Raw genomic sequence first — 26469 nt, forward strand, 5'->3', positions numbered from 1 at the left:
ATTTTTTTCTCTGTTATTACTATCCAAATTTACTACATTTTAAATAGCAAGAAAAAGCTGTTTTAAGTCTTTTTCAAATCCTCAATAGCTTGATAATTTTCACTTTCAATCAAGGTAAAATTAGGGTTAGGTGATCTCCCACTACAGATCACTACTCTTGTTAGTTTGCAAGAGTTATAGTCTCTGACAAAAAAAAAAAATCCTATTTTTTTACTTTTTGTCAGTGCACAGGCTAGTACAAAAAACAGGCAGCTCTAGCATTATGCCTCATACATTTGCTACCTTAGCCCCATTATTTTGACAGCTGTATCAGGGTAAAGAATCATTCCCTTTCATGTACAGAGAAAGCAGAAAGCACTTGAGGAAATAAAGACTGCCTCTTCACGAGAGATACAGAGATGACAGTACAGGTCTAGGAGTTCTCTCTTACATGTAGGCATGACACTTTGTTCAAGAAACTTGTTATCTTCTGCACTAACATCTTCCACCACCATCCTGCCGAAGACCTTATGTTTAGGGCTCACTCTTCGAATGGCATATGATCAGACTTGAAAAATTTTGGTTTTGGAACATATCTGGACATTAATATATTTTTAACCTTCCATTTAAAATGCCTGTACTGAAGAAAAAGTATTCCTCTTTTGTGAGATGCATAGTGCCCTGCAAAGCACAGGAAGGCAGATACGCTTTCCTATTGAGATCCGGCATTTCAAGGACAAAAGGGCACTTCATAAGCACTGAGCACACTACAGTCTTCTCTCAAGCATAAGTTCCCTGAAAGTCTCAAAGCAGAAATCAAAGTAAAGCTAATTTGGAAGAAGCTTCTTGTATTTATATACCCCAAACCTTTTTCTACAAATATTCTCAATGCCCAAACTATTGTCTGTCAATGCCAAGCAAATTATCAATTGCCTATGCCCCCACGCTTATTTCTTATTAACTTTAGATTTCTTACTAGCCTGTACTTCCCTCTAGGGTTCATTTTTGGCAGTCCTTTAAGGCTATGGTCTCATAAATTATTTCAGACCTGGAATGGACTTGAATCACTCTAACTGCAGAAATCTGACACTCTTATTAAGTTACTTCTAGAAAGTGACTGCTCCTTTTTTAAATGGACTTCTACTTTACGCTGTTTGGGAAACTCCCTTTACTTAATGACAAATGCAGCCTGGGAATGTGTTTGTCAAGGATGTGCTTTGAGAATGTTAGTATGCTCTTAGCAGCTATGTCTCAAGGATGTTGATAATGGTTAAGTGATCTGAACCCCTGAGCTACAATCAAGTTTAGTAGCATCTGTGGATAGAATCTACATTTAATCACAGAAATACAGGGGGAATGTACAGGTAGAGGGGGGAAAAAAAGAGGAAAGTAGGGGGAAAGTCTGCAAGATTAGCACATGGGATTCATCTGAGCACAGTCTGAAGAAATGGATGCTTTTCATACATAATAGTAAGGGGCTGTCCGGGTGCAGCCTGAGCTTGTGCTTTCTCAGACTTTGTGTTTGCAAATTTGCTCTGTGTTTTTGGGACTGCTTGTTACTGTTGTTTTTTTCAGTCTTCCTCAGAGATCAGTACAGTTTTGATCTGCCCGAATCATTGAGGGATTTAATGTTTCTGAAGTGCTGTTACTGCGATTTGCTTGGGCAGGCAATGAGGAGCAAGTGCAGCTGTGCTCTGTGCAGTTTGGGATAGGTTTCTATTTTTGTCCTGCAGCACATTCATCACACATGGTGGTTTCTGTCAGGTTGTCAGACTAAGCCAAAATCAGATCTCATGTGAGCAGATATATGGCAAGACGGTCCTGCTTTAGACTCTGCATCTTCCATCTCTGTATGATAAGTATGAGAGATATTTCTTCCTTTCTTCTTCAGCAGATAAAAATACAAAGATTAACAGCTTATACTCCAAGGATTAGAAGGAACATATGACAGCTCTAACTGACAATATTTTCTGTCAGTTGTCATAGTACAATTAATTAAGAATTAGATTTCAATGAGCACCATGCAGTCTGCACTACAAATACATTTTAGTATTAGTTCTCAAGTAACCATCTGGCTTGACTTACCTTGATAACTACATTAATAATTACAGCAGTGGCAAAGGTTATGATAATAACTATAACCAGCAAGCATTAGAGAATCCTTGAGAGACATTTTGTAGCCATTTTTACACTGAATGCCCCATTAACTTTTTGGGCAAACAGAGTTCATCTTGTTGAAAGAAAAATCTCTTATTTATAATTAAGACAAATTTAATCCTATTTAATTGGAATTGCTAACACTGTTAAAGAACCATAAGATGTTCTAATAAATATCACAATTCATCTAGGTGTATTACATTTCTCTTCACTGTTGTGTTTGTTTGTTTTTTGTTTGGTTGTTTGGTTTTTTTTTTGTATATACAGAGCTTGAAAACTGAAGAATGCTGTCTGACAAAAAGATAAGTGAAATCCTGCGGGGGCAGTGACCTCAAGCTGGTAAAACAGAAAACTAGTAAAATAAAATGGGGAACAGTAATTGGAGAATTTTTCAACAGGCTAAAAGTACAGTCAGCCTCCTTCATAGCCAGTAATAGAAAGTCGCAAAAGATAAAATGTGATGTATTTAGTCAAACGACTCCCTAAGAGCAGTCCATCTTGTCTATTTCCAGTGTTAAGATGGATGGTCTGATAGAGAGGGAGCCAGTATACAGAGCTTAAATCTAACTTCCAATACACTATTACCACAAAATGCTGAAGCAATATAATAAAGATGACAAGGGGCTATGGGGAGACCAGAAGCAGATACACCAAAAGACTCAACCTTTAGAGCTGAATAGAAATTCCATGCATCACTGACTCAGCTCCAGCAAGCCCAGATGTGCTGTATCTTTTCATAAAGGATCTGGATATGATATTTTTATTTCTAGACATGACCAGACTGGGTTCAAATCAGATGGACATCTCTTAGCTCTGAGAACAAAGAACTTCCCACAGATACATAGTTTTGTAGAAAAACCTGCAGATCAAAATGCTTTTAAATCCTTCTGCAAAGTGATTCCTTCAAAAATCAGCCCCTCTCTATTTGCATAATCCTTTACACACCTGTTAAAATCCAGAGAGTTTAGGAAAGTTTCCACAGCTTTGTGTTTTAGCCCCTGTATTGATTAGAGAGGCTGCACGTCCATGCCTAAATCTGGCTGTTGTGAAGCATCATAATGCCCCATAACAACACAGCATTTTCATTTGATGTTGGATAAAAGAAATTTTACTAGCAAGGGAGAATGACATTTGTTGGTGTTAAGCTTATCAAAGAAACTAAAGGTGGATTGCATTTTTAACATCTCTACACTATTATTACATATATAAACTCCACTATCTGGTTTGTTTGGGAAAAAAAAAAAAAAAAGAAAAAAAAAAAAAAAGAAATAATAATCGACAATAATTTCAGCCTCTTCAATTGAAAGTGATTGCCATGAAATATACAATATGATTTATTCTCCAAATAATGAGGTGGGAAGAAAAGGACCAATATTTTTGGTTAAAAATCAGGCTTGCAGTATTATCAATGTCCATTAACACTCAGATAATTCCCTGCCTCCCGTCACAACAGTAACAGGACAAAAGAACAAATCATTGAAGTCAGTGAAAGGCTCGCAGCAGTAATAACTACATGCTGTTGCTTCATCCCGTCATTTAAACTTACATAGTTTACAAGCAGATGAAGAGCAGCAGACGAAGCCACTGCTGTTCATGTATAACCGGATGCCGCATGTAGAGCAATATGCACTAAGCAGAGACAATCTCCTCACTCAAGAGAATATCTCAAGTGTAATTTTACCCACTCCTTCTCTTGCAGACTTACAAATTGAATCAGAAAGAATTGATGTTGATCACTCACAAATGTAAGCTTGAACCTCAGCTGTCTTATTTAGTTATTAGAGGTATATGTCCCTAACAGGGGGATGCAGGAATAATTGGGAAGCTGGGTGGCTGAAAAGGCTTCTTTCACCTTCTGTTCTGCCTTCTCCCCATTTTCCCACATTTACGCTATGTATCTGTGGTGGAAAGCACCAAACTCTTAGTGACCATAGCACATGAGAGCCAAAGGACTCCAGAGCAAGCATCCCTGATTTCACACAGCTCATCTCCAGGTCTCAGAAGCATGCAGCCCTCCCTGATTCTCCTTAGCTATTCATTCCATAATGTAACAGAAACATAATAGTTACTATATCCAGGCACTCCATGAAATATGCCTACAGGATGGTTATTGCTTCCTGCAAGAACTAAGCTCACCTGTCAGCCCACTACTTAGTAGCTAACAAAGAAAGAACTGCACTGCCTTGCTCATTAACTCAGCGACACCTGAGACATGCATGTTGAGCAGCCCTGCCAGTAAAAGCTCATCTGACCACCATGTAGCCCCAGCAATGTTGTGTACAGCCAGCACACAGTGCTGTGTTTCCAACACCATGGTGGTTGGTGACATTTTGGGTTAAAGTAGGGACTAACACTGAGAATAGAAATAAACTTAAAAAGCAGTTGATATATTTAAGCAATGTTTTAGTAAAAAATGAAGCTTTGTTTTGTCCTTGTGGAAATGATATACAGAAAACATTTTTTATTCCAGCCTTCGTGAATTATGAATGTACAGCAGGAATTTTCTGAGTGCTTATTCACTTCTGTTCATTTTTAAACTTATTGCATATCTCTGCAGTGTTAGCTGTGTAAAATGTTAGAGGTGTAAATAATCCCCTCACAGAAATGTGTGCATCTGTGTAATATCTTGAAGGGATCCATGGCCATAATATCCGAGCATTAAAGAACAGCTAAACTTAAGTAGAGAAGATATCTGTAGCCCAAGAATGCGACATCAGTGAGATATAAAGTAGCCCTCTGTGCAGCAGGAATAAAGACTAATTTCTGTATTAAATACTCCACACTTGGGCTTCATATTTCCTTCTCCTCATGTACTCTCTATTGCTTAACATGACTGCAAGCTTGCACTAAAGCTTTCCTCTGTGCTAAGGTGGATCACAATGGAGCTTCTACCAGACCTTCCCTAAGTCTTACTAAATATTAGGAAATACTTTGCCTGGGAGACCTTTACCTTCCTAACAAATCTGGTGGAAATTGCTCCTGACAAAGGTGGTAACAGCATGTGCGCACCAGTCAGCATAATTACACAGTCCTGGTGTCCTGAGGAAAGCAAGTTCAAAATAGTTTTGTGGAAGCATTTCTAGAACTGCAGGTGCTCAGAAGTCAGTACCAGTCTGCTAATATTGTGCATGTAGCTCTTTACACAAGGTGAGTACGAAAATAAACTCTGAAGCATACGTGCAATTAAGAGACAAACTGCTTAGTGCCCAACTGTGAGGACAATCTGGTCCAACGCATCACTAGGCGAGGTGCCAGAAACACAATTTTCCAACTTTCATAGCCACTTTTGAAAGGTTATGGCCTTATCTTCATCCAGATCATCCTTATGCTTCACCTTTATCATCCAAATCCAGCTTAACATTCTCCTCTAAAATGTCTTTAATGGAATTTTGATAATTACTTACGTATTTCGCAGTTTGCACCAACCCAGCCATGTGGACAGTGACAAGTGTAACCACCAGGCTGATCTATGCAAGTTCCAGCATGGTGACATGGGTTGCTGTCACAGTCGTTGATGTCAATTTCACATTCTTCACCTTGTATCAGGAGAAAAAAACAGAAACAAAAAACAACTTCTATACAGAAGCCGTATCACACATTAGACATGTCATCAGTAGCATTTGATTTTTTTCTAACTGCTAACTCTCTCATTGCTTCAAATATAAATTCTTTGTAAAACAAGTGCAATATAACAAATTGCCATATATATCCTGAATTGCTATAGAGGTATAATAACATAGATAATAAGAACCTTTTTTCAGAACCTCTGAAAAAAGTCATTTTGCAACAGGAAGCTTTTAAAAAAAAGGCCTTTAGCACAGAACAAAAAGCACTATTTGATCTCAAAAAGGCCATGAATAGGTTGATCTATTACTCTCACTTGGATGCTACCTTATGAATAACAGAGCATCGAGTTCTTGAATATATTATAGCAGATATTTTGATTAAACCGCTCATACCAGTTTAAATATAAGGCCAAAGGATTAAATGGGCTGCTTACCATTACTCTGAAAGTACAAACTGATTTATAACAAGCACTTTAGGGCTTTTAGCAATTGTAGGTAACAGAATGAGCAGTTTCTTCAGTTCACAGTAATTAATGGGTCAAGGTTACAGCATCTTCCAGTTTCAGCAGTGTTCAATACTATACTGGCTTACTTGAAATTCTTCAAAATCTTATTTTTAAAATGCAATGTACAACAGAGAGATATTTGCCCAGTGAATTCCCTTCAAGAACATACTTTTTTGCTACAAAAATTTTTAATTTGAAAGCAGTTGCAAGAAATATCAGTACATTTTTATTCCCACTAGACTGACTACAATTCACCAATATCCAATTAATTAGTTTCCTTCAAGAGATGCTGTATTATTTGGTGTTTGTCTTCTTTTTGGGCACGGTAAACACTGACAACTAAACATCCTGTGTAAGGTAGAAATTACTTGCCTGCATATCCAGGTGCACACATACATGTGGCATTCAGCCCTTCACTGTCACAAGTGCCACCGTTCTGACAGTTGATGTTAACACAAGGATCTTTGTATAATTCACAGAGACTTCCTGAAAAGAAAAAATTAGTAACTGCTGTTAACATTATGCACATTGACAGTCTGGAATCAGAACAGGTGGTAACTTCATCTGGAGGAGTGCAATGATGTGCAACTTCCAAGCCTGCTGTATGACTGCAGCCATACATTCTGTGGTAGTAAAGCTTTAATACACGTGCTTTCCCACTGCCCTTATGACCCTTGAGGGAGGTAGGGTGATTTCTGCTAGCAAGACCTCCCCGAGTCTACAAAAAACAATGACATAGTGATGCATAATCTGATCAGCTTTTCTTCAATAGAACTCAAACAATAATCATCTTCAGTAATAACTGAACATAAAAATGTAATTATATGCATAAGCATTCTGATGCTTCTCACTGACTTTCATAGGAAACAGAGGAACACAGCTGAGGCAATTAAGAAGATAAATTAATTTATTCAAATGCACAGCTATACGTAAACACTTGAGTTAGTCAGTTTCTACTTCTGCAGCAAAGCAGAAGAGACCAGCAGAGCCAGGAACATGCCCAGGGGAAGGCAGAGGCATGGAGGGGGACTGCAGATAGAGGGAGGTGTTAGTAAAATTGAAGCCCACATAATCGCCCACATAATACCTGGAGCCAGTTACCTCTGCTCTGTTCATTAGGGACACTGCATACATTAAGTATGGAAGGAAGAAACCTCAGTAATCAGCAAAAATTGTTTAGAGGAACAGGAACACTTGAAGCAAAATGCGCTGAACGCACAGAGCTCTCGCATGTACAGATTGGTTGAAGGCAGAAGATGAAGTCATAACTTTATGGTTAAGTGCCCTTTAAATTGTTATGAAAAGCTGAGGGTCATCTCCTCACTAAGCCTCTAAAGTGGTGAATTCTTTATTGTCAAAGAACAGTGCAATCACTGGCACAGAATGAATATTTAGCCTCAAAAAGCTGTTAAGTGAGCGTTACTTATCAACACAGATAAAGGCTGATACTCTTAATGAGAAAAAACACTAGGGTAATGTTCCTCAAAACATAATCACTCCATGTTTATATATATATGTAACAGAAATAAAATTCCTTTGTGCTAATCTGTTTTGAATACTAATACTTTATCACTATGTTTTTAACTCACTTCACTAGGAAAATCCAAAAATAAGATTTGGAAAGCTCGCCATGTAATGGCTCCCAAGAATAGCTGATGAAAGAATTTTATTATGCTTTCTTTGAAAACCCCATTGCTTCCTAACACAACTTATAAACAGTAAGAAAAAAGCACCCTTCAGAAGAACAGATTCCACTTCTCCCCATACAGGATCATACATTCCTCAAATGAGTAACTACACAAGCTAGCCACATCTGAACTACTCTGAACAGCTCATCTGAATAAAGACCATGGGATCAGGATCTACACCAGAGCTCGCTACTATTTATTTTACATGTGAGATTTATTTCTGCTCAACATAGGATACTGTATATCAAGTTTTTAACAAAACCTATAATAAAATAATACATGGGATGTTCAAAAAACAAGAGACAAGAGCCATTTTACCTTCATATTCAGCAAGGCACAAGCACTTGTAGCCATTTTCAAGGTCTCTGCAGGTGGCCCCATTCTGGCAGGGTGTAGAAAGGCATTCGTTGTATTCTTCCTCACAGTAAAGGCCGTGGTAACCTAAATCACACAAAAAGGAAATAAAGCCATGAAATACTTCCCAGTCAAAATTAATAGTTATGCTTTGATTTTGGGCAGGTGTTTGCTAGTTGAAATACACTGTGCAGACAAATACATGTTGAGACATTAATTTAAGGACATCTGCTGCACAGGTAAAATGACAAAAAATAACCTAGGATTCTGAGACAACCCAACCACTCTAACTGTGATAAAGCACAGTGAGGTGGCAGGCTCTGAGGCAGCTGGCCAGGGCCACTCTGAGCAATGCAAATGACTGCACTCAGATGACAAAATGGAATAATCTATTATCTACATATGTTCAAGTTTTCTTGAATCCTTGCCACAAAGCAGCTTTTCATCAAAGAGGTGATAACTGTAAAACTGTAAAATGGTAGTTAGAATGGTAATATATTTTAACTTTAATACTGTACGATGTCAAAACAATTCAGAAGCATTAAGACATTATTTATATGGTATTCCCAAGCACAGTAGGGAGGTATTATGGTCTGGCTATTCAGACAAAGAAAATTGGAGCACAGATGAGTTTTGAGGCCTGCTAAGGGCCACTCACTTTTACTATCAAATAAGAAAAAGGCAGTTAATCTGCTTGATCACCGGATTTAACAGTAGCTAAAAAGTCTTTCTAGACTTCTAGGAAATAAACTGGTCACAATGCTCAGTAAACATAAAGAATGTGATTAAATGCAACATAAAAGTTGTTTCCTCCCTGGTAAACAGGTGTGTCTGATCAATGGAAAAGGCAATCTGCTCAAGTGTTTCTAAGCAGTTGTTTCCCATTCATCTGGAATCTGGGGAGTGCTTCATAATTAGCCAAATAACTTTTAGGGGAAGGTTCAGAATTTAAGAGTACAAAATATGTTCATTCTTGAAAGTACAAACAGTACAAAGATTTGTACTAAAACACGCCTTTTTCATAATGTTTATATCCTTTCTGGAAACTATGGCAAACACTGAGTTAAAAGAATGTTGCATTTTCTCTCTCTTCCGCTGCTCACTATGTTCTGCTACCAACTTCATGCCACAGTACCACATAGCCTGCCTGCAAACTGGTCAGGAAGTTAACATCAACTGAATTGACTGAAAAATGAAGACAAATGATTGCCTTCCATGTTTTGGAAGTGTTTGGAATTTGGCTTGGTTGAAAACACAGCACCATCTTTTCTTTCCTCACCTGTGGGAAAAGTGAGGTAGGTATTCAAGCCCAACAGCATAAGCTGGTGTTAAACTTTTAACCCTCTTGCCTCATCACAGCCACTATTTCTCTCTTGATTTCTTGTTACTGTGATGCAATGCCACGAATAAGTTCTTGTAATCTATAATATAATGCTGTGCGTTGTTTTACATGGTTTTAAAAATCTTTATTTACTTGGTACATACAACTATAAAAGCAGTAGAAAAATGATCACATCATAAATTAGGATGCTATAGGCATGAATAAAGATGCCAGGGAAATGGGCCTGAAATACAGCAGCTTACTAAGAAACATTTCAGGACTTTTCTCAAAAGCCAGGAGATGCATCTCCCCATTGTGCAGCCCCAGAAGCCCTCACCCATAGCACTGCACCTGTTGGCACTGAGTCTCCTTCCATAGCTCTTCAGAAGGGCTTCTCTTTGCACTTGCTTTTAAATTACACTGGTGTGTGAACCATGTATGGTACTGGATATGGACATATGTCTTCAAGAAGATTATTCAAACTAATAATTGTGGGTTTGTTTTTTTTTGTTGTTTTGTTCTTTTTTTAATAAAGAACTGAGATGGAATTGGGAGAATATTTCAGAAATAAATTCAGAATAACAGAGTATAGCACAGTTGCTTCCTTCGTAGCACGAGGATTAAACTCACAAGCAACGCCAAATATAGCTATTTGCCTACCATCTTGTATACAGCATTTCTATGGACATGTTCAGAGAGGAGTGCCATGTACATCAACAGCACTACTCCAGCTGCTGCATCCTGAGCAGGAGAAAACAGCTTTGTCATTGCAGCTTTAAAAAGGGCGCCTAAAAAGATTAAATTCTTTCTCCAGGTCACTATAAAGTGAATATACCCTCTGTATCATGCACATCAGCAGAATCTGCCATTGACAGTTTCACTTTGATGTGCTCTGTTCAGATGCTGGGATAGTGAAACTGAAAGTTTAAAAAAAAAAAAAAAAAAGATGTCCCTGCATTACCTCTTCTCCTTCCACACAACCATCCTTTGCTATTCATCTTCACAAGGACAGTTACAGATCAGCTGCCACTCTCACTTGGATTCCCAAACCTTTCCTGCTGAAGCAACACAGAGGCATGGGCTATAGACAACTACCTGTGCTAAGGCTCTCTTCAACATGGCTGTGTTAAAAACTGCAAAGGGAAAAAACATGAAAGGGAACACAAAATCTGTATCAAGCAGGCTGATGAGAAGCCATGGGTTTTGTCAGAGCCTTGAAGAACAAGTTGATGGGGCAAAAGATACAGCAGTGTTTGCCAACCTCCTGAGAATATCTGCTCTAACAGGATAACAAAAGGGAGAGAGAGATGCATCCTCTCTCTTAGTAAGTCGATAAAGAACAAGGCTGAAGGCTTTTGAAGGTCTCTCAGAAACTAGCTCTTTGGCAGCAATTCCCTGTGCTTATCCAGACTTAACACTTTAGCAAATTAAAACAGTAGGACAAAACCCTCTTTGTTGGGAAGGTCTAAAGGGATAAAAAGCAACAGAGAACTCTAATTCACAAGGAACATCAGTTCATACACAGCTCCTCACTAACTTAGCTGCATATTATGTGGTCACGAAATAAACTTGTTCATTTAAAACCTAACTCAGACTTGCTGACTTTTTTTCTTTCCCAATTTGGAAATGAGAATATTCAAAAGCATCAGGCAGCTTTCCAAGTTGATATACACAAATTAAATTTTCTGTACAAGCTAGTACATGGTGTAGTTTATCCATAACTTTGCTCGTGAGTCAACACATGCACAAAAATCAGTAGTAAATGCCTGGTTGAGTGTTCTGCAAATCATGATATGCAAGATATACAAGTATAACAGCTATCATTTCTCATTCATCATCTGTTTTTGGCCAGAATACCAATCTGGAAATCAAAGTGCCTACTAAGAAAGGGAACTTTCACAGATCTTGGTTGAACTGGAACCATTTAAAATTTCTTTGCTGTTTAATTTTTGAGGCTAGTGTAACAAAACTGAAAATCCAGATGACACCGCATACCTGCTGGTAGAAACTGTATGGAGGAAGGATGGCATTCAAGCTGAAAATAGAAGCAAAATTCTGCAGCACTTTGTTTTTATAGTAAGAAATTACATCCTCTGTCAAATACCTCATAAAAAGAACATGGAATCATGGACTGAACACACAAAAAATAAGTTCTTGCTTTCTTTTTTAAACAGTGAGTTTCAGAGATAATATATAACCAGTATAGAAGGGAGTCCTAAAATGTTAATTAGTAAACTTACTGCTAATATATCTGTATTACGTGCATTTATTCTGTGGTGGTATATTTGAAAGTGAGTGACTACCACACACAAAAAAAGTCTTGGAGCTTGGCATAACTATGTTGAGAGCCTACAAGCCTCCAAGCTCAAGAAGCAGATAGCATTTCATTCCCACTAATGTATGGTAATGTCTCTGTAGTTCAGATTATTTATTATTAACCTTTGATAATGCATCCAAACCGCACACAAATTCTATTCACCAACATCAGAAGTGCTATAACAGAATGTCAAAGTCTTTCCTCGTTTTCCCAGACCAAGAGACACTGTGTTGCTTCCAGGGATGCCACTGGAGGGCCTTTGGACTGCTCCTGACACTGCGAATCCAATCCCTTTTTATAATAGACATTTAGAAGACAGTTTTTACACTAATTGGGAAGGTGAGGCTGCTGATGACTTTTCATATTGCTTATAAATAAGTATCTGTTCTGTGTTTCGATTCCTACAATTCTTTTCAGAACTTTCCAGACCATATCTATCATAGATATATTTTCTAAATGCTCTTCAGAGTTCTTTGGTTGTCTTTTTCAGTCAACTATGGTTTCAGTCATATATTTAAAACCACTAAGGATCAAATCCTACTGGTATATATTGATCACTTCCATTGCCGTCCAGAGTTAGGCAGCTCTGCATCTCAATAGTTTTGCCTTCCTCCAGAGATTTTTCTTCACTGTGTCCTCAGTGCATTACAGATTTCTGTAATTATTTAGAACTTCACAATTTTTTTCTACTGTTCACAGCCTCTGGTGTTTAGCAATCTTTTTTCTTTTTCCTACACTACTTTGTTCAGTTACTTTGTCTGTTTCCAGTCCTTTCCCAAAAATTACTGTCACGTTCTCAAATCTTCCCCTCAAATTTTCAACTTCACTGACACTGGCTATCTCACCTAAGAAATAGTTATCCTGCACGCTACATTTCCATGGCGTAACAGTTAGTATCAACCAAGCCATATGGATCTCAGTGGGTATTTTCAATGCTTACACTGCAACTCCTGATTTTCCAAATGGAATGTGTAGATTCCTAGCGTTATTCTAAATAGATAAAACATCTGCTCAGTGTGTTTTATTTACTGAAAAGAAAAAAAAATTAAGTAATTTTAAAGTATACATTGAAATCTACAAAGAAAAATACTAGAAGATTTATAAAATATGTCACGTAAATGTTTGGTACAAACCGGGACTGCAGAGGCATTTGTAACTGGTTCCAACACTGCGACAGATGCCATGTGCACAAGGATTCAGAGCACAGAAGTCAATTAGTTGAGCACATGTAGGTCCTGTAAATCCAGAACTACAACTGCAGGAGTAGACAAGTCTATCTGCATAACAAGTTCCATTGTTCTGGCAGGGAGATGATGCACAAGGGTCTATTTTTTCTTCACAAGAGGTTCCTAAAAACCCTAAAAGAAATGAACATTTTTGATAATTAAACATATTGGTAACTAAACAATTTAAACAATTAAACAAATTTATAATTAAGCCATTGGCATACATTCATATTTTTTTATTGAATGAAAACTAGAAAAGTACACACTTCCCATATACTTTAAACTCAATCTTTACCAGTCAACATGAAGACATAAGGAGTTTCAGGCAGCATCATACTGTCATGTGATTAAGACAGAGAAATGAAAAAAAATATCTGGCAGGGCTTATCCACATTCTTAACTGTACCTGGCTGGAGAAGCAGAAGTGATTTTCTAGGGATCAGGAACAGAATAGACAGGAAGGTTAAATAATGATAATAATAATAATAATAAAATTGACTTTTTTACAAATCAGGACAGTCTCCTCTTGACAACCATCAAGCCAGCAAGAAAATCTACTCTAAAGTGTGAATCACAGCAGTTGTGCAACTGTGTAAGGCAGAGAACAGAACCCGCAGCCTGTTCTTAATCACAGCTACATTTCAGATATCCTTCAGAATCAGAGAAGGAAATAAGCAAATGCAGGTACAAAAGCTTTTAATCAGAAAGAGAAATTTAATATAAATAAATAAATAAAAATCGCACAGAATGTGTCTGATGATGACAGAAAGGGTCAAGATGGAGGAGATGGCTCTGTTCTAAACCAACTCAGAGCATGAAGACAAATAATGACAGATGACACTTTGGATTAACATTCAGTCTTTAAATCTTACTCCAATGAAATGGATTATTGGCCTTATATCTGTAGCTTTTATATTTAAGAAATCTCAATGTTGTTTCTAAAAGATCTATTGGAAGTGAATCTCTATACAGTATAGAGTTTATGATGAATACCAAAACTGAGTCAAAATGTGACATTCCGTATATACTTTACACCATCTCATTATCTTTTGATGGCTGTGTAAATATTTTTGTTCTAAACAATGTCATCCCACATTTCAAGCAATGAAGAAATAGTTTTAAGTTAATTTTGACAGATGTGTTAATTTCACAACATTCTGACTTTCTCTGCTTTTTAATAATTCACAGTTCACATTCAGGGGGATTAAATAGTAATTTTGTTCAACAGTTGTCAGCAAGTTGGCAGTTCTGAAAAGAAGCACATTAGAAAGTAGATCAATCTACACTACTAGCCCACATGGTGCACTAGAAAGAACTATTCCAAAAATTAATAAAACACAGATTATTTTAACTATGAAAAAGATCAATAGATCACAATGGCTATTTAACTATTAACAGTTAATTATTTATAATTATATTTATCATTATAAATTATAATCTCAGAATAATCAGGAAAGAAAAGCAGATCTTGCAGGACATAGGCAAAGAACATAGACAAGGCCATTCTGCCCTCTCCACTTGATATCCCGTGACTCAGACTGGTTCATCAGCTTTATCAGAACCTCCCGCTCACAAATGTTGAAGAGAAACAGCCTACAAATGAATACTGGGGAACCCTCTAGTAGAATTCCTTCCTGTAGGCAATGACTGCATAACCATCAGAAAGTGAATGGAATGGAAACCCTAAAACCAAATCTCTAATTCCAGAGATGATCTGCTATTAAATTATAAAAGACGTGATTTTATCATAAAATCCTGGATGGATTTAAAGGAATCTGCTGGGACTGTTAACTGTTACCAGGAGGAGATCAGTCAATGAGTCTGGTAAATCTCAACAGAATCTCTGATACTGGATTTAAAAAGAGATCTGAGGTCACACAATGATACCTACATTGCTTCACTATAGCCTTTGTAATAATCTTCCCTATAAAGAGAAGCGTACTGGCAGATGGCTAATGTTTCAAGTGAGAAAGCTCTTCAAGAACATATGAAAGTTTAAAATATGCTGAAACATGTTGTCCTCTTTGACTGCACTGTGAAATATGCTTAGTTCATTCTGAAAATACAAACCTGATGTATGAGTTTAATGTCTGAAAACCCTAGAATCATTAGTAGTTGTGCATCTGAATTGAAGATGTGTTATTTTGGCATTTCTGATAGCGCATATGAGTCCATATCAATAAAATTGTTGAAATTGTGTAAATAAGAATCAGGTTCAGACATATATTGATTGAAAGCAGAATAAAGCATTATTACAGGATTACATTTAACTGCAGAAAATTATCCCTTGAATTGTTCTTCAGTGACCTGACACAAACACAGCCTTGCATCTAGGTCACTGGTGTAACAGGGACATGACTAAAATGCAGAAATAACACAGAAGGCAAAGGGGAAAAGCAGTATTAGAAAACAATTGCACCGCTCAAAGACACAATGCACTATTTGTGCTTGCATGAAACAGATTACTTGGTTAGATGCCAAAGAGAATAAAAGTTAGCAGACAGGTGATGTTCTTTACATACTGCTACAGACCTGCAGGGCAGCAATAGAAAGTAGATCAGAAAATATTTCCAGAGTTAGAAAAGCTCTGGATAGAAGCCGAATTCCTCATCATGGGGGGATTTTAATTACTTGGCTACTGAAAGCAAGAGTCAAGTAATAAATCAAGCAACTTAAATGCTTCCTGAAGAGTCGTACAACTGCTTTTTATACAGTTTGCTGAGCAACCAGCTTGCCAGAATGTTATGTTAGACCCAATTCCAAGAAATACACAAACGTGAAAATTAAAGCTTGTGAATTACTTGGCCTAGAGACCACGGAAACCTTTAGATCTGAAAGAAACGTATTACTTTCCCTCATATAAATTTGTTCCACGAGGAAATGTGAGATATCTGATGGAATATCATCAGAATTCTGTAAAGGAAAGAAAAAATATACTCATCATAAGAAAACAAGAAACAATTCAAAAGGACTTGCAAGTTTTTGATGGAAATTCAACTAGCTAAGTCTCAACAAAGATGAACAGAGGCCAAACACATTAGAGCATTATGGAGACATACAAAAAATAGGAGCAATTTGGAAAGATGCCAGGTAAAAGCATTAGATTAGCAGAAACTGAACAGCCATAAAATTTTTAATTAACAACACAATATTCTACAAGTAAATTAAACTCTCTTATGGTAACGTGAAGAACTCCACATTCTGTAATCACCAGTAACCTTGGGGAATCTTACACACACAACAGCTGTGTATCCTATTTTCATGGAATTAAAATATATAATAGGTTAATTATATGCAAGCTTAAAGAATTTAGAATCTTATTTCCAAGATCTGATCCAGAAAAATTTTCTATGTAAATGATGAAGTCCAGAAAAAGTGAAGAACATAAACAATTCTGTATATAGAGAAGTAAATTATTTTCTACTCATCGCCATATTTCATGGTGAAAATATGCACTTTCTAACTGCTATTGCAAATAAACATACATGAATTACAACTTAGCATCTTCTATAGCTGTCAAGCTTTATGCTTTTCAAACCACAGAAACCATAGTAAGAATATCCTTTAATCTGCAGCTTTCTAGTTATCAGCAGGTATTTCAGAGAACTTTTGTTGTCTTTTACATAGCTCTAATTCCCTGCAGCAGGTCAAGTCATATTGGCAAAAATAAAATAAAATCAGCTTGGAAATTCAAATTTCAAATAATGTAGACATTAAACTGTCAATCAAGACATTGTTTCCTGCCTACTTCTTTCTACTGGATGGTTCTGAAATCCATTGGAGAATTATTTCAAAAATACACTAATTTGAATTAAAAGTTTTCTGCCACGCCGGTCAGAGCTGGTGAGTGCCACATAAAGATAGTAGAAATCCCCCAAGAAGCCTCACTAGGACTATACGTTTTCCCGCTGATTAAGTATTTATTGTAAATGTTTTTGCTTATTTCTAACCTTGGTGGTTTTTTTGGTTTGTTTTTTTGGTTTGTTTTTTGTTTGTTTGTTTGTTTGGTCTGTGTTTCTATTTATTATTTGTATGTTGCTTTGGGAATTTGGGAATTTATATAGTTTCTCACTGATTCAAAGATGTTGAATTAACAGGATTTATAAAATGATCAGCAGCACCCTAGTGAACAATATTGTTACCAATGCAGTGGTATGTTATACATAACAACAAGTGAAAGAAAATAAGAACAGGAATTTAACAGATTGATTTGGGTACTTACAGAATCATTTGGAATATAAATTTCAAACTTCCATGTCCAAGTTGACAGATGTTTACTTGGGGGTGTGGCTAGAAGTTTTGGAAATGTATTTGCACTGTCATTTGAAGGCAATATTTGCAAAGTATGTTAAGTATGATAATCCAAATCAGCACCCAGTAAGTGAGACATACCAAACATCCTTTAAATAAATTCTTCAGTCTTCAGCATTGTGTAAGTTAATTCATTACAGCTTTGAGCATAAATTTTGCTTTGCTCTTAAATAAAGGGTGACTCATCCACTTCATATAACAATATATTTTCTAGAGTTTTGGACACATTGAAATCTATGGTGCTTCACGCAGAAAATGGAATCTTTGTTATCACATTCCTCTTTCATGAGCCACAGATCTCGTATGAAAGAAAAATGTACAGTCTCAAGAATATTCCTCACAGTTCCCATTTCATTCATTTTCCTGCCATTTTTCCCTTTTCTCTTTGTAATACTTCCCACCCGCTCTTGTCTTTTTCTGCCTATCTGTACAGAATCTCCAGTTTTAGTTCTTAAAAATGTATAAGCTCTCTGGCTACCTTTCCCCCACTGTGCTGAATTAGCAGTACAGAAAGAAAGGCCTCTTCTCAACTAGCAATTGCTATTATGCACAGCAGGAGAATAGAAGCAGAGCTGGAGATCTTGCTTAAATTAGAAATCTATCATGGATTTGGTTTTCTGTGTGTGTGTGGTTTTTTTTTAATGGAAAATTTGAAGTCACTAAAAATATCATCTTACTGCACCTGTAATTTTCAGTTACCTGCCCTTTGCTTTATTTACAAAAATAGCCACATCTTTCCAAACAAGACAGAAGCTCTCAAAATATGCCTCAATGAGAGAATAATGCATCAAAATGCATCTAGAAAGAACAACTCTCTCCCTCCGCATATCTGAATTCCTGAGCTTGTTGGCACTAAAAAATCTTCCAAAACAGGACAGAAAAGCAACAGTTACTACCTAATAAGTCCATAGGCTACTGCACAGCAACTGCACTGACTCTTGCAGTCATGCTAAGCACCACTTCTGCACCAGTATTTTTGTCTTTATGGTGATGGCATAGCTACATAACCTCGACAGAAGCATTCACCTTGTGGCAACTACTAAGAAATCAGGGATAATTTCTAGGGCTCCGGGGGTCCATAGGAAAGATGCAAATGTACTGTTTATCAGGGAGTGAGTGTAGTGACAAGACACGGGGGTAATGGCTTTAAACTAAAAGATGGCAGATCTAGATTAGATATTACGAATAGATAGATATTATTTACTGTGAGTTTGAAGGGACAATAGAACAGGCTGCCCAGAGAGCTGTGGATGCCCCATCCCCAGAGGCCTCCAAGGCCAGGTTAGATAACGCCCTGGGCAGCCTGATTTGGTGGATGGCAGCCAGTCCAAGACAGGGAGTTGGAACTGTGTGGGTTTTGAGCTCCCTGCCAGCCCAAGCCATTCTGTGATTCTGTCACAGGGTCGATCTAAAAAAGCAACTATTCACAAAAGGTGGCATGTGTTCAGGCAAGCCTAAGAATGATTTTCTCAGAAAATGCTTGTTTCCAAGGAACCGAAAATCAGAAGTGTTTAAGATTATTCTTCTTCTGGGGAATAACTCTGCCCAGTACAGAGTGTGATTTCTGAAACATTCCATTATCTCCAGAGGTTTCTTTCCTATGTTGTCAAAATTGATTTTTACAGAAGTTTTAATTGTATTTACATGCAAAGTTTTCTTGAGATGCCTCAATGCTTTTTTTGAATAGGAAAACATTTACACCACATAAGCATGTTAGGCATATAAATAAGTTATCGGAGTAACAGCTCCTTGCCAAATTCCATCCAGAAATCTCACTGTATCTTTAAGAGAAATCCAGAAATCCCAGAAAATCTCAAGACCCCAAGAAGAATAGGAGAGCACAGGTGTGTAAAACGTAATAAGAACAGAAAAGTCAACAAAGAAGAATAGCAGAAACCTGAGAAAATGGTACCAGTGTTCTCAGAAGGTAAAATAGCAATAGAGTTCAGCATAAATACTAAGATAATGGAACAATAGTGCCAAGATTCCAAGATTTGCCTACTTGAAGCACACAGCATACAAGAGAACTGAACTGGAAACTGATCAAACACAGATCTAGATCAGTGGAGAAAACAGGAGGCAGAAGATAAATAGTGAAGACACAAAACAGCAAATATGATGTAGAACCAAGCAGCATAAGATAGAGATAGCTAAAAACAAGACGGAAAGAGAAGCAAAAGTAATTTTGTTCTCCTGCAGAAGAAAATCTGCCATAATCATGAACACTACACATCAAGCACTGGCACATCAGCAGAGGGCAGTCAATCTTGGGATGGAAAGGCACTTTCAATCCTGTCATCTTGGCCTGAGCCTTAATGAGCAGTAACAGAAGTTAAGAGCTGGTTAGTGTATTGATTAAAGGGCCATCAGGAACAAGCAATGAAGCCGTATCACACACAGGAGCAATGTGGAGGCTTTAAAATATTCAAAAGCCCCAGTATAATTTTTCCCATGTTTTATTTTGTAATGGTAAAATATTTTTCAACAAAGCATTTTTAAACATGATGAACTGATCTCCTAAGAAAAATACGAGTGAATTACTAAGTCTAATATAGAAAAATTTTCCTAGTGAATTTTGCTACCAGTTATAAGCCAGTTTTCAGAATTCTTCTAAATGCAAGATATGCTCTGCAGTCAAAATGTCAATGTCTGTGTTTCCAAACAGTTGTTAAGTGGGTCGATCATTAAAGCAAAATACTCCAGAAAAGGAAAGAATCATTCTGAAGAAATTACAAATAATCTTTCATTATTAAGCAAGTATACGTTACCAGAATAGTTATCAAAGTCTTGTACCCTTAGAGCAAACACAAGATGCTGACAGAATAAAAACATCCACAGAGATCAGAAATGTAATTAGTTCAAAGTTTCAATCCTAATAGAACTAATAGAAGATTTCATAATTGAGAGCTTTCAGTACTGATAATTTTTTTTAACAGGGACTCAGGCATCTGCCATTCCACACAGCAAAATGCTACAAAAGCATGTACTCTGCCATCACAACGTCCTCATTTCACACAGTTACATTCACAGTGTTTACCAATGAGAACCCCTGAAAGGCTTATCATGCAGAGAAAGAAACAAGTCCTAACAGAAAGGAGAATGAATTGAAACGTTGTGGAATTTAAAGCACTGTTTTTTTCTCAAATTGACCCAGATGCAGAAATATGCAAATACTGCACGCAAGGCAGCTTTTCTCACTCATTTACTGGACAACACAAAAATCAGAATGAATTCTAAGTGTCCTCAGATTCTCTTATCTTTCTCACAGTGCTGGAACATGATTTCTATTGTATAGGTGCCAGCAAATGGATGAAGAGCCTCTATGCAGCATATGCTCTGTAACAATAAGCTCTTGCCATACTTTATACAATACTGATGACACAGGATATCTCATCTGGATTTTTTCTGCTTGCAAATATGGTTTAAAGTACAATTTTGAATATATTTTGATACAACTAAAAATTCAGATTGAGTACACTCCATGAAATGCCTATTTGTACAAGACACCAAATAAGTCATTGTTTACCTTCTGGGCATTGACAGGTGAATCCATGGATGTTGGATGAACAAGTACCTCCATTCTGGCATGGCTGCTGGATGCAGTGATCAATCTCTGACTGGCACAGCTCTCCAGTGTAACCTACAAAAGCACACAGTATTCAGAAAGCATAGGGAAAATGAGGTCTTATTGCTAAATGGAAACTCAAACAGTACTACTAGCTTTCTTGAACAAAATTAACCAAAGTAATAAACAGAAATCCAAACAGTCTTCTAATTTCTTGTAAAATGGGATTTTTAATAAGAACTTTTCCTTCACAGGAGAAATGAATAAGTAGTGGAAATCTAGAGAGTATAGAAAAGCTGTATTTTACCATCAGCAGTATTCTGACAGTACTGGCATAATGAAGGCTGGTGATGGGTTCTCACAAGGACTCATATAATCAAAAAAAAAAAAAAAAAAAAAAAAAAGGAGTCCTTTATGAATGGTTTTCAAATGCATCTTGAATCTCAAGTGAAAAATCCTTGGGAAGACTTTAAACAGAACTTGTCATCTGAATTAGCTGTGCATATGCTGAATGACTGCCATTTGCTCCTACTTCTGGGCTCCAGAGAGGGTGTTTATTTTAAGTGGGAGCTGTGAAGTACTGCTCAGTGCAGTTGCAGTCTCTTCCAAATAAGCTCCTGTAAGTTCACAAACTACAGATTGTGTGTACTGTACTATTTGACCGTGTATTGCTTAGTTCCATATGTCTGAAGTCTATAACACATCCAAAAAAAATTAACAAAATACAAGCTAAAAGATTAAATACTCCAAATTTAAAGTCTTTAATGAATACCACATTCCTCATTCTTGTTTTTCTTCCAAAAAACTATCTTGGATGCATGATAGAAGAAGAAAGTACACACTATACACATAGGTATTTTGTTTTTTAAAAGTAGCCCTAAGTAAAATTGTAAGCATCAATAACACCATGGCTGGTGTTAAGGGCCAGTAGGCTGATGCTGTTAATACACAGCTAAGAGCAAATGCCTAAGAGAAAGATGTAAGGTAAAACATAGGACGTGCCTGGAATAGGATTTCACTTATGTAGGGGATAAAAAAGGAAAAACAGGAAAAAAAAGAATAAAAGAAGTAAAAAGAAAATTCATGTTTTGATTAAATAATTTGTTTTCAATCAAAGTCAACATTTTAGAAATCTTTCAGACAGGTTAATAGTTACATCTTTTCAGTACTATAAAGAAAGAGTCTAAGTCATTTCTCTTTGTCTACCTTACTGCTTTTGTACGCTACAGAGAACTAAATCCTGATCCTGTTTTCTGCAGTGTGATACATAGAGAGAAACAGTTATATCTAGACTGTCAGCTATAAGTCAGCTAAACTTGAGAGGAATATGGAGGTCTAAAACCAGAACTGTGGTCTTGTGAGGCAGCTCCTGTGGACTGGATGAAGGCACACAGAGGGACCTAAGCCGTACTTTTGATAGCAAGCAATTTTCTGTAACTCTAATTGGTATTAAATTAACATAAAATTTACAACAACAAAAGAAAGAAATACTATATAAGACTACATCCACTGATTTGTTTCATCTATAGGTTTCAGATTTCCAAGTTCCGACATTCAGCTGAATATTTTTATGAATTATAATACTGAAGGTGTTTAACTCATTTAAACATTTTTTCAGACATCAAACTGCTTTGGAGTTTGTGAAAGCTAAAAATTACCCTGAAATTCAATGTGTACCCAAAGTAATGTTGGCACAGAAATGCGTGAATGATTGCATTGCTCTGAAGCTTGCTGACTTCCTGTGAATGTTGCAATAGACAAAATTCATCAGAGATAATATTTTGTCCGTTTTATGAAAATAAATATGTTCCATCTGAATATTATCTATAGGACATGTTGTATCCATCTGCAAGAGAATATAATTTGGGAATTTCCTACCAAGAGCTATGAAGTTAGAAGAGCTAAGCAACCACCATAATAAAACAAAACAAAACACCTTGCTGGTCAGATATACTGCAAGAATCATTACATCTATTCATTTTGAGCTGTTATAGAGCTTCAGAACATTTTCATCTAACAAAATCTGGGAAACTATACCATTCACATGTGAATGGCTCTGAAATTTACAAATGGAGGTAATATTTAAACTCTTATCGCAATAATTAAATTCTTATTTCCTCTGACTTTAATAATTTTCCATGTGCAATTTTTTTAATAATAATTCAGCCATCTGAGTAATATTTTACATTTGTTATTAAAATATATATATTTACAGAATTTTAACTGAAGTATAATGATTTGAGGTCATGAAGCACATCTTGCAAGATCCAGAATGTAATAAATGGAGTTAACTGTGTTTATCTTTCTAAGCATCTACAGAGAAACTTGATCATGCTGTTATTCAGAAGGTAAGTCTCTATATATAGAAGCTAAATAGCTTAATTCCATCAACTGAAAGCTTTGTGTTCTACCATGATAAATGGGAGAGTTTTTGTAGAAGGAAATATTTATATTTCTTTTTCCAGTAGGAGCTAACATTTTTGCAGAGACAAGGAAAAGAAACAGTTATGTAGTTAACAAGGCAAAAAAAAAAATAAAATTTAGAGATACAAAATTTAAATGCAAAGGATTAAAAGAGTTTAAAAAATAAAGATGACAAAGAAAATATGTATCCAAAATACATAATAGAGATATAGTTTGTTCAAGAAACTGTTGCATTCTTAGACACTGTTTCTTTTCAACAATAAGTCTCAAAGCATCAACCCAATGTTTTTTTTACACCCGTGTTAACACTTTCTCAGACAAGTAATTCAAATACTTGTCCCTGACAGTGACTATTGCTTTAATTCATGGGAAGCCTTTGAAAACTGGAGAGGCCAAATGGTAAAAAAAAATAAAGCAAGCACTTGATGAAGGTATCCTGGATCATAAAAAACAGCAATACCTTGGATTTTTAAATTGGTACAGAAATAAAATAACATTTGCTGCATCAAAGCGTAATTTGTAACTTCACAATAGAAGCAGGAAATTTTGCAGACTTAAATATAATAAAGGAAGCAATAATCATCTTTGGAGTCTTGTAGCTAAGTGGGAAGCATATTTATGTTACTGTACAAAGCTCAGCCATAAAACATCATAACACCAAGTTTTCCTAGTGGAAACATTCTTGGGCTTTTGGGTAGGAACATCAGAATTATGCTAGATATTCATCCTGAAACTTTTTTTTTTTTTATGTAACCAAAACCAAGAATCTTGAAGTATTTTTAAAATATTTTATATTAAGATGGAAAAATAATAATCTAGTAAATTTAGGATGCAGAGCGGTTCAGAGGAGGACCACAAAGATGTTCAAAGGGCTGGAGCAACTCTATTATGAATGTAGATAGAGGTAGTTGGGCTTGTTTAGCTTGAAGAAGATAAGGCTCTGGGCAGATCTCATTCTGTCCTTCCACTACTTGAAGAGAACATTTAAGCTGGAGAGGAATGCCTTTTTACAAGGTCTGATAATGTTAGAACAATAGGAATGGTTTTAAGTTAAAAATGAGGAGATCTAGGTTAGATGTTAGGAAAAAAAATATTCATAGTGATGAGGCACTGGAGCAGATTGAGAAGCTGCAGATGCCCCTTCCCTGGAGGTACTCATGGCCAGGCTGCATGTGGCCCTGGGCAGCCTCATCCAGTGGCGGGCAGCCAGCGGGTGGTGGGAGCTCCAAGATCTTTGAGGTACCCCCTCCAACCCGAGTGATTCCATGATTCCATATGAATAATTCCCTCATGATGGTTTGGTTTGGCTGTACTATACCGTGCCTCTCGTGCCAATATTCACAGATGAAGAATTTTCCAGATCCTTAAGGCTGACCTTATGTTGTTGTTTTATTTTCCCTCTTTCCTGCTGTCTGAAGATGCACAGTTTGCTGCTCTGCAAAAGGTATGTACTGAATATTAAAACAAAAATGCATTATTCAGAACACAATATGATACCTACCAGGCAGGCAGCTGCAGGTGAAATTGTTCCCGTTGTGTTTCTGTGGTAGGTCAGTGCAGGTTGCGTTGTTCTGGCAGGGCTGGCTTTGACAAGCATCAAATTCCTCACACAGGGGGCCCCAGTACTCAGCCTCACACTCACAGAAAAATTTTGCCTAAAAACAAGCAAAATTTGTACTGCTCAATGAATTTTCAAAGGTTATATTTCCATTGACTACTCTATGAACAAAAATGTTTCTGCTGCTTTTTCATTTGAAACACAAGTAGCTGACATAAATACATCAACTGCATGAACTTATCCTTTGAAATACTAAACCTGCACTGGTTCTTCAGGTCAGATTTTAATCATGTCAGGGAATCTCCACCCAGATGTGGATCAGATCCATAATCATGTCAAAATCAGTATAATTTTTTTCTTCCATTGCAGAAATTATATTTCTATACCAGTATGATCAGCAAGATTTGTAACGTACAGATTTACCACAACAAAACCCTGCTACAAAGGAGCAAACCCTATGGGATGAGCAGGGCTGGGGCTCACTTCACAAGAGACTGGTTCTGTTAAAAAAGGTCTCTTTCTCAATGTATTTGGTATCTTTTCCAAAACTTGCTGCTTTTGCTGCTTAATGAAAGATTAAGAGCACTACACCTGTTAAAGTACTGAAAAAAACTGTCATAGGTACAGTGTGGTATTCTGCATTTTAGTTAGTAATAAAACATAATTAAATTTTAAAACTATTTAAATTGTTAAGATTGCCAAGGATGTGTTGAAAGAATGGAAGCAAGGAAAGCTCTCATCTGATAGACCTATTTAAATCAAATGCCCCTTTCCTCTGCTCATTAAGCACTAGATGGCAGCCGCACTCACTCCTGCAGTTCCCAGCCCCATCACTCGGGCTCAATGCACACAGCTGTCCCAGGCACCCAGGCACAGACGTTGCAACACAAAGCACTAAACATGCATGGAGCCAAAAACAAAGAGGCCAGGTCAGTATTTTATTTTCTATTTTTACTTCTGCTTGTTTCATGCAAATAAACAGCTGTGTATTATGAAAAAAGAGAAAGAGAGAGAGAAAGAGAAAAGACAATAATCTTCAAACAAATTAAGAGACAAAAGTCAGTAAAATGCAGTACATTTTTCTTTACAAATAATACATTGACAAAGTCTAAATAACGATTATTGTTATAATAGAATCATAGGATCATTTGACTTGGAAGAGGCGCTTACCTCTTACCAGCTAGTCCTACTCCCTGCAATGAACAGGAACACCTACAGCTCCATCCGCTGCTCAGAGCCTGGTGCAGCCTGGCCTTGAATGTCTCCAGGGATGGGGCTTCCACCACATCTCTGGGCATCCTGTGCCAGTACCTCAACACCCTTACTGTAAAAAAATACTAAAACTATTTTCCATATATCATATATCCAAGGAAACATTTTTGGGAAAATCCCCACAACTCAACAATGTGCATGTTTACCAGTGACAAAAGTACTTGCTGGCTGTATGGCCCGAGCCCGCTCACAGAACTGCTCTGCATATATTTCACAGCAGCAATG

At 36.8% G+C, this 26469-nt stretch overlaps 1 protein-coding gene across 1 annotated transcript in view; it reads right to left on the reverse strand.

Moving 5' to 3' along the window:
• The window catches only part of DNER (delta/notch like EGF repeat containing), a 96797-nt gene that overhangs the window by 7036 nt on the left and 63292 nt on the right, over positions 1-26469 (reverse strand). Inside the window, exons 6-11 of the mRNA XM_015871494.3 lie at positions 24916-25069; positions 20952-21065; positions 13022-13246; positions 8215-8337; positions 6581-6694; positions 5541-5672 (exon numbers count right to left, since the gene is read on the reverse strand). Coding sequence (XP_015726980.2) covers positions 5541-5672; positions 6581-6694; positions 8215-8337; positions 13022-13246; positions 20952-21065; positions 24916-25069 — 862 coding nt within the window. The remainder of the gene's footprint in view (positions 1-5540; positions 5673-6580; positions 6695-8214; positions 8338-13021; positions 13247-20951; positions 21066-24915; positions 25070-26469) is intronic.

Source organism: Coturnix japonica, chromosome 12 (assembly GCF_054131305.1).
Source record: "Coturnix japonica strain WE chromosome 12, WE-NBRP24, whole genome shotgun sequence".
In the NCBI taxonomy this organism is placed as follows: domain Eukaryota; kingdom Metazoa; phylum Chordata; class Aves; order Galliformes; family Phasianidae; genus Coturnix; species Coturnix japonica.